General features: G+C 37.4%; 1 protein-coding gene across 2 annotated transcripts in view; it reads left to right on the top strand.

Annotated features, from left to right (window-relative positions):
- Nucleotides 1-12,748, top strand: part of RALGPS2 (Ral GEF with PH domain and SH3 binding motif 2) — a 129,185-nt gene that overhangs the window by 3,059 nt on the left and 113,378 nt on the right. For both annotated transcript variants that reach the window (XM_058539984.1, XM_058539983.1), the window contains exons 2-3: nt 2,775-2,879; nt 3,940-3,990. In XM_058539984.1, coding sequence (XP_058395967.1) covers nt 2,775-2,879; nt 3,940-3,990 — 156 coding nt within the window. The remainder of the gene's footprint in view (nt 1-2,774; nt 2,880-3,939; nt 3,991-12,748) is intronic.

Below are 12,748 nucleotides of genomic sequence, written 5' to 3'. Positions count from 1 at the left end.
TGATTTTTTAAGCCTCTATTAATGGTTTATAAGAAGGCAAAAGGAACATGATTACTTGTTTTGATAAGCAGTGAAACTGGCATTACAGTTTGCTGACTTGTCTTGCATGAGTTAAAAACTTGGAGAAAATTACCAAGTTATGTTTAAAATTAATGTATTTACTTGACAGAATGTAGTTAGTTATTTGGGCAGTTACTAGATTAGTGTATGCTGCTTACCTGGTGTCTGTTTGAATGCTTAACATTATGAATAAATTTCTCTTTTGGTCTTGGGACATAAAATAATATTGTTGACATACTGTAAGCTAGTTATAGTTACAGAGATTAAACATATGAAATAAAATACTATGTATAAAATCCATTTACGGGTTTTTGGATCTTTGCTTGGATACATAAAGAATTTGGAATTCATCACTTCTATCCTCACGACACGAGAAAAGCTGCACAAACTGAAGATCAGTAACTCTTGCTAGCTCCATCAGAGAATTGATATCACAGAGCAAATTGACAGTGATACCCTGAAAACTGGAGAGAGAGGCGAATATAGAGAATCACAGTTTACCAAGAGCAGAAGTCACTGGAGGAAAGGGTCGGAAAACTTAAGCTGTAGTTGACAAACTGACAAACTGTGGACTGGCTTGAGAGTTAAAAACTCATCAGGGCCCCATCTTAGGCCTCTCACCCCCACTTTTGTGAGTTTTACCTCCAGGAGCCCCACCAGGTTCTCACAATGAAGATCAGAGAAAAATCCCCTCCTGCTTCTAGTAGGGGGAGGGGAAAAGTAATTATTTTGAAATAAACCTAGGGAGAAAGTAATAATTTTGAAATATGCCCAGTGCATTCTGTTCTCCACCCGACCTCAAGGGAAATGACTTTACCAGAGCCTTACCTACTTGAGGGAAGAGAAATAGCCATCTCCAGCCCCCTCTAGCCTTTCTGACTCACTTTCTAAGGGGAGTGGAGGGTACTGAGAAGCACTTGAGGTCATAGCCCAAGTGCACAGGCTCACTAAAACACCTGTTATAGGGCTATAGAACACTTCTCCCCCCTCACCTTACCACCACATCAGCAGGGCTCCTGGGTAATAACAAAAGATTGCAACTGAAAGAACTGTAAGGCACAGACTTGATCTAAGGAGGAATTTCTAGGGAAACCCGAAGAGAAGAGAAGAGACAAAAACAAGGACACCAGTGGAAATTGAAGACTTAGATACCTCTAGCAACAATAAACAGTAAACACAGCATGACTCCTACCTCCATAAACGTTAACCCTTCCACTAAAGGCCTGTTTACCTCAGTTCCTATTACCCAGTACATCATGTCTGGCTTTCAACAAATTATAAGGCATGCTAAAAAGTAAGAAAAAACATAGTCTGAAGAGACAAAGCAAGCAACAGAACCAGATGCAGATATGGCAGAGATTTTGGAATTATCAGACTGGGAATTAAAATAACTGTGACTAATAATGCTAAGGGCTCTAATAGAAAAAATGGACGACATGCGAGAACAGATGGATAATGTAAGCAGGACTATTGAAACTAAGAATCAAAGAGAAATGCTGGAAATCAAAAACATTGTGACACAAGTGAAGAATGACTTTGATGGGCTCACCGGTAGGCTGGTGAGCAGTAGATAACTGAAGAAAAGATCAGTGAGCCTGAAGATTATGTCAATAGAAACTTCCCAAACTGAAATGCAAAGAGAAAATAGAATGAAAAAAATGGGACAGAATATCCAAGAACTGTGGGACAATGACAGAAGGTGTAACACACACATAATGGAACTACCAGAAGGAAAAGAAAGAGAAAGGGGCAGAAGAAGTATTTGAAGTAATAATGGTTGAGATTTTTCTGAAATTTATGACTGATCCCTTCCTTTGTGATGATTTTGCTATTTAGCTGCTACTGAGAGGAGGGGAAAAGTAAAAATGAGGCATAGTGACAAGTGTTCAATACTGATGTATAACATCTGGTAGGTTAACATGTGTGTTACACCTTGGTAATTGAAACTTTGGTTAATTTTTTGTGCCATTAACTGTAGCCTGATATCCTGCCACCATTTAATAGAGCATGATCCAAATGTTCTTACAGTGATGATGCTCTGATTTCAGCCAACTGATGCAGAGTACTTTTTTATCTCATGTTACAGATGAAGTGGAAATTGAACAGAAAAAAGATTTTCAGGACCAAAAGCCACCTTTTGTTCTACATATAGCAACAGCAAATTCGAAGTTAGAATAGTAACCTTAAAGCAGAAAACACTTAAATTTGTAATATAGTAGGAAGAACAGCATGAATTTTTATAATCACAGACTTCACTTAACAAATAAGGCTGGATTGTTTAATTAATGGAATTCTGAATGTTTTCTTATGGTTTATTTATGAAAGTAATTTGCCTTTTTCTGAATAAAAATTAGTTTAAAAATTATAAATAGATGTATCCTTCTCCCCTAACTTCCCTTTACTGCATTTGAGAATCACTGAACTTGTTAAAATCTTTTATTTCTATAGGAAATGATAGGATTTCAGGATGAGGAAACTGACAGACAAGAAAATGACTTACTCAAGAACCTAAAAATCTAAAATCGATGTTAGATTTCAAGTTGCCTGACCCTTTTATGTCATACTCCTTCCAACTAAGCGACATGTTCTGCCCAACTTTTCTACAGCATTTGTTAACCCACTGTTCTTAGTTTCCTCAGTTTTTAATGTCAGTCTAGTTTCTATGACATTGGCTGTGAGAATTAAAATGGCCTCATTTTCTTTCCATTTAACAGAAAAGTAGCAGTTCTGAATCATTAAGTGACAAAGGTTCTGAACTGAAGAAGAGCTTTGATGCTGTGGTATTTGATGTTCTTAAGGTTACACCAGAAGAATATGCGGTAAGCTTCTCACCTCTCCTTTCTCCAGTTTTTGCACATAATTTACATATTGGTGCTGTTGAGTTAGAATTTGTAGGCCCAGCAGAGGGATGGCAAAAAAAAATGCTGGATGTGGGAATTGTTGGAGAAAGTAGCACAACAGTGGAGCAAGCAGAGGGATGAAATTGGGAAGATATGAAGAGCTATAGATATTTTTAGAGCAGCTTCTTAAGTTACACTTTCAACTTGGTAAGTAATAAGTCAGTATTTGCCTTTATGGTAATTGCCTTTGTCCCTACCTATACCACCACCCCGAGCCAACTGTACTTTTTGACATATGTAAGAAGTATTTTTACTTTTTTGTAAATTAAAAAATTAAACCTGAAGGCATTATTGCGATATCGTGAAAGATATCTAGAAAAACTTTTCTTAACTGACGTAAATGTTCATTTATTTATGTTCTCTTTCTCCTTTAACTTGTTAACAGAATATATTGATTTCCTGATATTGAACCACTCTTGCATTCCAGGAATAAACAGTGTTTGGGCATAGCATATTATTCTTTGGTATTGTTGAATTTGTTTTACATCTATAGCCATAAGTGAGACAGATCCACAGCCATGTGAAGTCCTTAGATGTGAGTTCCCACTAGTATAGTCTCATTACTTTTTATAAATCGAGAAGAAAACCTTTCTATTAATATCAGATTTTATATTACCACTTGAGAGGAAATGATTTAATAGTCATAACAACACTGCTCCATGAACCAGTAGATCTGACTTTTTATTTTGATTTAATTTATGTATGATGTGTCTAAATTTTTAAGATTTTTTTTTTTTTTCTAACTTTACCTCATGTATCTCATAAGAAAAGACGAATAGGCATGAGATAATTGGAAATAATTACATTTAATGGTACAAGGGCTAAATTTTCATTTTCTGAAAGCCCTTATAAAATTGATACTTTTTTTCTAGTAAAGATTTGAGTATTCAGCATATTTTAGTTTAAAATTTTAATTTAGAATATATGTCACATTGTAAATTCCAAAGAAGAAATTGTCATTTTTTACTTTTTATTTTAGGGTCAGATAACGCTAATGGATGTTCCAGTATTTAAAGCCATTCAACCAGATGTGAGTAGTTTTAAGAACTTTCCTTTTAAATATACAAAATGGTCAATTATATCCCAAATTAAGAAGTTTTAGAAATATCAAATTATACTTCATATTAATTTTTAAATATTTAAAGCTTTTGATGTAACTTATCTATTATTCAGGTCTCAGAAACTCATGTGGCAGTCATAGCTGTACATCCCTGAGTTGTCGATAGGACTATTTGAATTGTTTTAGTTGGTTAGCCTTCATCACTTTACTGAAGAGAGGAATAGACTTAGAGAGGTTGGATGATTTACCCAAGGCTTTGAAGCTTTTAATGGGAGAATGGGAATAAGAAACTGGGTTTCACAACTCACTCCAGTAATCTTTTCCCTTACGCTTGTATTTTATGACCTTATAAAAAGACCGTATGTTGACATTTTGGAGAGAAGGGAGAGGGTCAAGAAAGGCATTTTTCGTTTTTATTAAAAAGAAGGAGGCTAACGTTTATTTTGCATCCACCCACTGTAAGCCATTTGTTACACTATGTGTGTGTGTGTGTCACCCTGAGTATGGTAAATCTATTTTACTGATGAGAAAACAGAATGACAGTTGTCCTTGATACACAGCTAAGTGTTGAAACTGGGTTTCAGACTCTAAAAACAGATGCTTTTTCCACTCTTATTAAGTGAGAATATAAATATGATTTTGTACCCCAAAACTAACTCATTGATAGTACTGACATTCAGTACCATTAAGATAGGTAATTTTTTAGTTCTTTGGGGAACAAAATATAGTGTATCTGTTTTAGTAGATACAAGTCTGTGGTGACCCTGAACACTATAATAGCTAGAACGAGTTAGGGAAAACATCTATGTCTTAAATGGTACAGACAGTATTGGTCCTGTGATTTTCAAGTAAGTTACTTAATGTCTTAGTATCTCAAGTTCACCACTTACATAATGAAGGGATGGGGCTAAATGATCTCTGAGTCTCTGTCACTTCCATGATTCTGTGTTTTCCTAACTTTCTCCCATACTGCACAGGATTCTCTCTATAGAACCATTAGATTAGTAATAGAGGAAGAGGAACAATCTATTCTAGAAACGAGACACAAACAGAAAATGGCTTTTATATATAAGTGACAAAAACTGAAATATTCATTTCCTTATATCCCTAAACAAAACAAACTAAATTCTTTACAAAAATTATGTTTTTTTAATCCTGAAATTCAGCCATCTTCTCCTTAGACATTTTTTTTCCTTTTGAACAAACTGCAATGACTAGATCACTGTTTCATATGAGATTAGTGCTCTCCAATAGAAATATAATGTGAGGCGCTTATATAACTTTACATTTTTCTAGTAGCCACATTACAAAGTAAAAAGAAACAGGTGAAATTAATTTTAATAATTTTATTTAACCTACTGCATCCAAAATATTATCACTTCAACTTGTAATCAGTATAAAAATTATTTAGGTATTTTACATTCTTTTTTACGTACTAAGACTTTGAAATTCAGTTTATATTATACGATTAGAGCACATCTTTATTTGGAGTAGCCACATTTCAAGTGCTCAATAGCCATTTGTGGTGTAGGGGCTTGGACATTGAAGATATAGATAATGACTTCTTGGAGACGTAGACTTCAAGTCAGTGGGAATTTTTTTATTTCCCTGGGACATCTAACAGTGCTTTGTGAAATTTAGAAGTAAACCTTAAAATTCTCTTGACCCCACTCCCTGATCTAATTTAACACCAAATCTCATAGATTTTTTTTAACCTCCTGAGTATCTTTTCTGTCCATTCTCTCTCTACTCCCAACACCCCAATCCAGGATACCATCTTATCTCAACTGAATTACTACAGTACCCTCTTATCTGATCTGCCTGCATCCACTGACCCTTCTAAACTCTTCTCTACCTAATAGCCCTGGCAGTCTTTTCAACATGTAAATCTGCTCATATGATCCCTCTGCTTAGAACACTTTGGTGGTTTCCTGTTACTTTGAAGATAAAGACAAACTACCCTAATATGCTCTACAAAACTCTTCATAGTTTTGCCTCTTCCTTCCTACCTACTGTAACCTCATTTTACACTTTTCCCACCTCTTTCTTTTTTTTTTTTTTTTTTTTTTTTATTGATGTTTTAATGGTTTCTAACATTGTGAAATTTTGGGTTGTACATTTTTGTTTGTCCATCACCCCATATATGACTCCCTTCACCCCTTGTGCCCACCCCCCACCCCCACTTCCCGGGTAACCACAGTCCAGTTTTCTCTGTCCATGTGTTGGTTTATATTCCACATATGAGTGAGATCATACAGTGTTTGTCTTTCTCTTTCTGGCTTATTTCACTTAACATAATACGCTCCAGCCCCATCCATGTTGTTGCAAATGGGACGATTTTGTCTTTTTTTATGGCTGAGTAGTATTCCATTGTATATATATACCACATTTTCTTAATCCAATCGTCAGTCGAGGGACACTTAGGTTGCTTCCACTTCTTGGCTATGGTGAATAATGCTGCAATGAACATAGGGGTGCATAAGCCTCTTTGGATTGTTGATTTCAGGTGCGTTGGATAGATTCCCAGTAGTGGGATGGCTGGATCATAGGGCATCTCTATTTTTAATTCTTTGAGGAATCTCCATACCGTTTTCCATAGAGGCTGCACCAATTTGCATTCCCACCAGCTGTGTATGAGGGTTCCTATTTCTCCACATCCTCTCCAACATTTGTTGTTTTTTGTCTTGGTGATTATAGCCATTCTAACGGGCGTGAGGTGGTATCTTAGTGTTGTTTTGATTTGCATTTCCCTGATGATTAGTGATGTTGAGCATCTTTTCATGTGCCTATTGGCCATCTGTATATCTTCCTTGGAGAAGTGTCTCTTCATTTCCTCTGCCCATTTTTTGATCGGGTTGTTTGTTTTTTTTGTTGTTCAATTGTGTGAGTTCTTTATATATTATGGAGATCAACCCCTTGTCAGATGTATGTTTTGCAAATATTCTCTCCCAGCTGGTTGGTTGTTTGTTCATCTTGATTCTGGTTTCATTTGTCTTATAAAAGCTCTTTAGTCTGATAAAGTCCCACTTGTTTATTTTTTCTTTAGTTTCCCTAGTCTGGGTAGGCATGTCATCCGAAAAGATTCCTTTAAAACCAATGTCAAATAGTGTGTTGCCTATATTTTCTTCTATGAGTTTTATAGTTTCAGGTCTCACCTTCAGGTCTTTGATCCATTTTGAGTTAATTTTTGTGAATGGCAATAGCACATGGTCCACTTTCATTCTTTTGCATGTGGCTGTCCAGTTTTCCCAACACCATTTATTGAAGAGACTTTCCTTTCTCCATTGCATGTTCTTAGCACCTTTGTCGAAAATTAGCTGTCCGTATATGTGTGGTTTTATTTCTGGGCTTTCAATTCTGTTCCATTGATCTGTGTGTCTGTTTTTGTACCAGTACCATGCTGTTTTGATTACTATTGCTTTGTAGTATGTTTTGAAGTCAGGAATTGTGATGCCTCCTGCTTTGTTCTTTTTCTTTAGGATTTCTTTAGCTATTCGGGGTCTTTTGTTGCCCCATATAAATTTTAGTATTCTTTTTTCTATTTCTGTGAAGAATGTCATTGGGATTCTGATTGGGATTGCATTGAATCTGTAGATTGCTTTAGGTAATATAGACATTTTAACTATGTTTATTCTTCCAATCCACGTGCATGGGATATCTTTCCATTTCTTTATGTCATCGTGGATTTCCCTCAATAATGTCTTGTAGTTCTCATTGTATAGGTCCTTCACCTCCTTGGTAAGATTTATTCCTAGGTATTTTATTCTTTTTGATGCAATTGTAAATGGTATTATCTTTTTGAGCTCTCTTTCTGTTAGTTCATTATTAGCATATAGAAATGCAACTGATTTTTGTAGATTGATTTTGTACCCTGCAACTTTGCTGTAGTTGTTGATTGTTTCTAACAGTTTTCCAACAGATTCTTTAGGGTTTTCTATATATACAATCATGTCATCTGCAAATAGTGAGAGTTTCACTTCTTCGTTACCTATTTGGATTCCTTTTATTCCTTTTTCTTGCCTAATTGCTCTGGCCAAAACCTCCAGTACTATGTTGAACAGGAGTGGTGAGAGTGGGCAGCCCTGCCTCGTTCCTGTTCTCAGAGGAATGGCTTTCAGTCTTTCCCCGTTGAGTATGATGTTAGCTGTGGGTTTGTCATATATGGCCTTTATTATGTTGAGGTACTTTCCTTCTATTCCCATTTTATTGAAAGTTTTTATCATAAATGGATGTTGTATCTTGTCAAATGCCTTCTCTGCGTCTATTGAGACGATCATGTGGTTTTTATTCTTTGTTTTGTTGATGTGATGTATCACGTTGATTGATTTGCGGATGTTGAACCATCCCTGCGTCTCTGGTATAAATCCCACTTGATCATGGTGTATGATCTTTTTAATATATTGTTGTATTCGGTTTGCCAATATTTTGTTGAGGATTTTTGCATCAATGTTCATCAGCGATATTGGCCTGTAATTTTCTTTCTTTGTATTGTCTTTGTCTGGTTTTGGTATCAGGGTGATGTTGGCCTCGTAGAATGATTCAGGAAGTGTTCCATCTTCCTCTATTTTTTGGAATAGTTTGAGGAGGATGGGTATTAAATCTTCTTTGAATGTTTGGTAAAATTCACTGGAGAAGCCATCTGGTCCTGGACTTTTATTTTTTGGGAGGTTTTTGATTACTATTTCAATCTCTTTACTTGTGATTGGTCTATTCAGATTCTCCATTTCTTCTTGGTTCAATTTTGGGAGGTTGTATAAGTCTAAGAATTTATCCATTTCTTCTAGGTTGTCCAATTTGTTGGCATATAATTTCTCATAGTATTCTCTTATAATCCTCTGTATTTCCATGGTATCCGTTGTAATTTCTCCTCTTTCATTTCTAATTTTATTTACTTGAGCCTTTTCTCTTTTTTTCTTAGTTAGCCTGGCTAAGGGTTTGTCTATTTTGTTTATCTTCTCGAAGAACCAACTCTTTGTTTCGTTAATCCTTTCTACTGTTTTTTTGGTCTCAATATCATTTATTTCTGCTCTGATTTTTATTATTTCTCTCCTTCTGCTGGCTTTGGGCTTTGTTTGTTCTTCTTTTTCTAGTTCTGTTAGGTGTAATTTAAGGTTGCCTATTAGGGCTTTTTCTTGTTTGTTAAGGTGGGCTTGTATCGCTATGAGTTTCCCTCTCAGGACCGCTTTTGCTGCATCCCATATGGTTTGATATGGCATGTTATCATTTTCGTTTGTTTCCAGATAGTTTTTGATTTCTCCTTTAATTTCATCAATGATCCATTGGTTGTTCAGTAGCATGTTGTTTAATCTCCACATTTTTGTCACTTTCCCAGTTTTTTTTTTCCTGGTTCATTTCCAGTTTCATAGCTTTATGGTCTGAAAAGATGCTTGTTATGATTTCAATCTTCTTAAATTTATTGAGGCTTGCTTTGTTTCCCAACATATGGTCTATCCTAGAGAATGTTCCATGCGCGCTTGAGAAGAATGTGTAGTCAGCTGTTTTTGGGTGGAGTGCTCTGTATATGTCTACTAGGTCCATCTCGTCCAGTTTTTCATTTAAGTCTAATATTTCTTTATTAACTTTTTGTCTGGATGATCTATCCATTGCTGTAAGTGGGGTGTTAAGATCCCCTACTATTATTGTGTTGTTGTTGATTTCTCCTTTTAGGTTTGTTAATAGTTGTTTTATGTACATTGGTGCTCCTATGTTGGGTGCATATATATTTATAAGTGATATGTCTTCTTGATGGAGTGTCCCTTTTATCATTATATATTTCCCTTCTTTGTCTTTCTTAACCTGTTTTATCTTGAAGTCTACTTTGTCTGATATGAGTATGGCAACACCTGCTTTCTTTTGTTTGCCATTAGCTTGGAGTATTGTCTTCCATCCTTTCACTCTGAGCCTGTGCTTGTCTTTAGTGCTAAGATGTGTTTCCTGAAGGCAGCATATTGTTGGGTCTTGCTTTTTAATCCATCCTGCCACTCTGTATCTTTTGATTGGAGAGTTCAATCCATTTACATTTAGGGTAATTATTGAAATATGAGGGCTGAATGTTGCTGTTTTGTCACTTATTTTCTGGTTCTTTTGCATTTCCTTTGTTTCTTGTCCCATTTGTTTTGGACTGCCAATTCAGTTTGGTTGTTCTGTCTTATGATTCTTCTAGTTTTCTCTTTGTTTATCATATGTGGTTTTAATTTGATTATTTGTTTAGTGGTTACCTTGAGGTTTGGGCAAAAAATCTTCTGTATGAGATAGTCCATTATCTGATAGCCTCCTATTTCCTTATACTAAGTCAATTCAGTCACTTTCCTCTTCCCCTTCTAAGTTGCTCTTGTTATACCTTATTCTATCTTGTGTTGTGGCTGTGTGTTTACAGTGATGAGGTTAAATTTATTTTTGGTGAATTTCTTCCTTTGATCTTTGAGTTTAGTATTTAAGTGGTTGCTAACCTATTCCGGTAAAGATCTACTATTTCTCTGATTTCGTGTACCTACTTTTCTCCTTACTCCAAGCTTTGTGTTCCCTTTCTCTTCTTGTTTTCAGGCCTGAGGGCCTTCTTGAGTATTTCTTGTAGTGGTGGTCTCGTGGCCATGAACTCCCTTAGCTTTTGTTTATCTGGGAGAGTTACTATTTCTCCATCATATTTGAAGGATATTTTTGCTGGATAGAGTATTCTTGGCTGAAAGTTTTTGTCTTTTAGTATTTTGAATATATCATTCCAGTCTCTTCTAGCCTGAAAAGTTTCTGTTGAGAAATCTGCTGAGAGCCTGATGGGAGTTCCTTTGTACGTTATTTTTTGTTTTTGTCTAGCTGCCCTTAATATTGTTTCTTTGTCGTTGACCCTGGCTAGCCTTACCACTAGGTGTCGTGGTGAAGGCCTTTGTCTGTTAATATATATAGGCGTCCTGTTGGCTTCGCTTACTGGTATTTCCTGCTCCTTCCCCAGATTTGGGAAATTTTCAGCTATTATTTCCTTGAATAGGCTCTCTGTTCCTCTTTCCCTCTCCTCTCCCTCAGGAATACCTATAATTCTTATGTTACATTTTCTAATAGAGTCCGATATTTCTCGGAGTCTTTCTTCATTTCTTTTTAGTCTTAGTTCTCTCTCTTCTTCCATCTGGAGTATATCTGTATTCCTATCCTCTAAAGTACTAATTCTTTCCTCCATATTGTCAGCTCTGTTCTTTAAAGATTCCAGATTCTCCTTTATCTCCTCCATTGTGTTCTTCATCTCCATCAGCACTGATAGGTTTTTCTTTATGATTTCAATCTCTTTTGTGAAGAAACTCCTAATCTCATTTAATTGTTTGTCTGTGTTGTCTCGTATTTCGTTGAGTGTTTTTATGATAGCTATTTTGAAATCTCTGTCATTTAGTTTATGGATTTCTGTGTCTTCGGGGTTGATTTCTGGGTGCTTGTCATTTTGTTTCTGGTCTGGTGATTTCATATATTTTTGCATTGTGGTTCCTGTGTTGGTTTTGATTTTCCTCATCCTGGAAGTCTCTGGTTGCAATTTCCACCTGCCACCACTGTCTGGTGGTAAAGCTGTGTAGTCTAAGCCCCCTGCGCTCTGCCCCAGTTTTTCTGCTGCGATCCGCAGTTTTGTTTTGTTTTGTTTTGTTTTTTTCCCCACTGCGATCCACGGGTCCAGTCCAGTTTGTTCAGGTCTGCCTCGGATCGCTAGATCTGGTCGAGCTGCAGACTCCGGGTTGCGGGGAGGGGGGAGCTCTCTCTTTTGCCCTCTGGGTCCCTGACGTGGGAGGCTTCTCGTTTGCCCCTCTTTATCCGCTCTCTGGGGTGCTCAGATGTTGATGGTAGCCCTGTGGCTCCTCTGAGCCCTCTGTGCGGGAGTTTCCCACTGGCTGAGAGCACCCGAAGAGCTACAGTTTCCCGCCGAGGGCCGCCCCTCCCCCCTCTCTGGGAGCCGCGCGGACCGGATCGCTGATCTGATGGGGAGGGAGCGGAGCTCTCCTTACCTCTCCCCACTTCCTCCGGGGCCCCAGCACGTTCCGCTCTCAGATGTGCAGCAGTGTGGATCCCTCCGCTCTAGCTTTTCACTGTCTGGGATTCCGTTGTTGGTCTGTGGCTGTTGCTTTTGTTGTATCTTGTGGGGGAAGAATTCACGGGAAAGCTCACTCCACCATGATGCTGACGTCACTCCACCGACATCCCCCACCTCTTTCTTATCTAGCTATACTGGACTTTTAGTCTCTCTTACTGAGCCTGTGCACATCCTAATTAACTCCTCCTCATCCTTCAGTTATTACATCAAGTTTGACTTTGTCAGGTAAGCTTTTCTTGTCTTCCTGCAGGCTCTCCTCGCACTCTCTACTTCTTCACTGGACTTGTCAGTTGCAGTTTTACACTTATGTATTGTGATTCAGCAGGTATTTAACTGAGTGTCTGTTATATGCCAGGCACTGGTGTTTTGCTGGAGATACAGCAGTAGACAGAGTAAATTTCTGCCCTTGTGGATCTTATATTTGAGTGAGATGAGCTAGACAGTGTGTCATGAAAAACATAAAACAGCCAGAAGAGGATACAGAGTGAGGACAGTGGGAGTTATGATTTTAGATAGGATGGTCAGGAAGGCTTCACTGAGAAGGCGACATCTGAGCCAAGACTGAAGGAGGTAAGAGAGCAAGCCATATGGGTTTTGGGGGAAGGAATGTTCCAGGCAGAGAACCGCCAGGGCAGAGGCCAGTGAGCTACAATGAGTGAGCGAGGA

This window comes from Diceros bicornis, chromosome 4, assembly GCF_020826845.1.
Source record: "Diceros bicornis minor isolate mBicDic1 chromosome 4, mDicBic1.mat.cur, whole genome shotgun sequence".
Lineage (NCBI taxonomy): Eukaryota > Metazoa > Chordata > Mammalia > Perissodactyla > Rhinocerotidae > Diceros > Diceros bicornis.
This window is presented reverse-complemented; position numbering and strand designations above follow the sequence as displayed.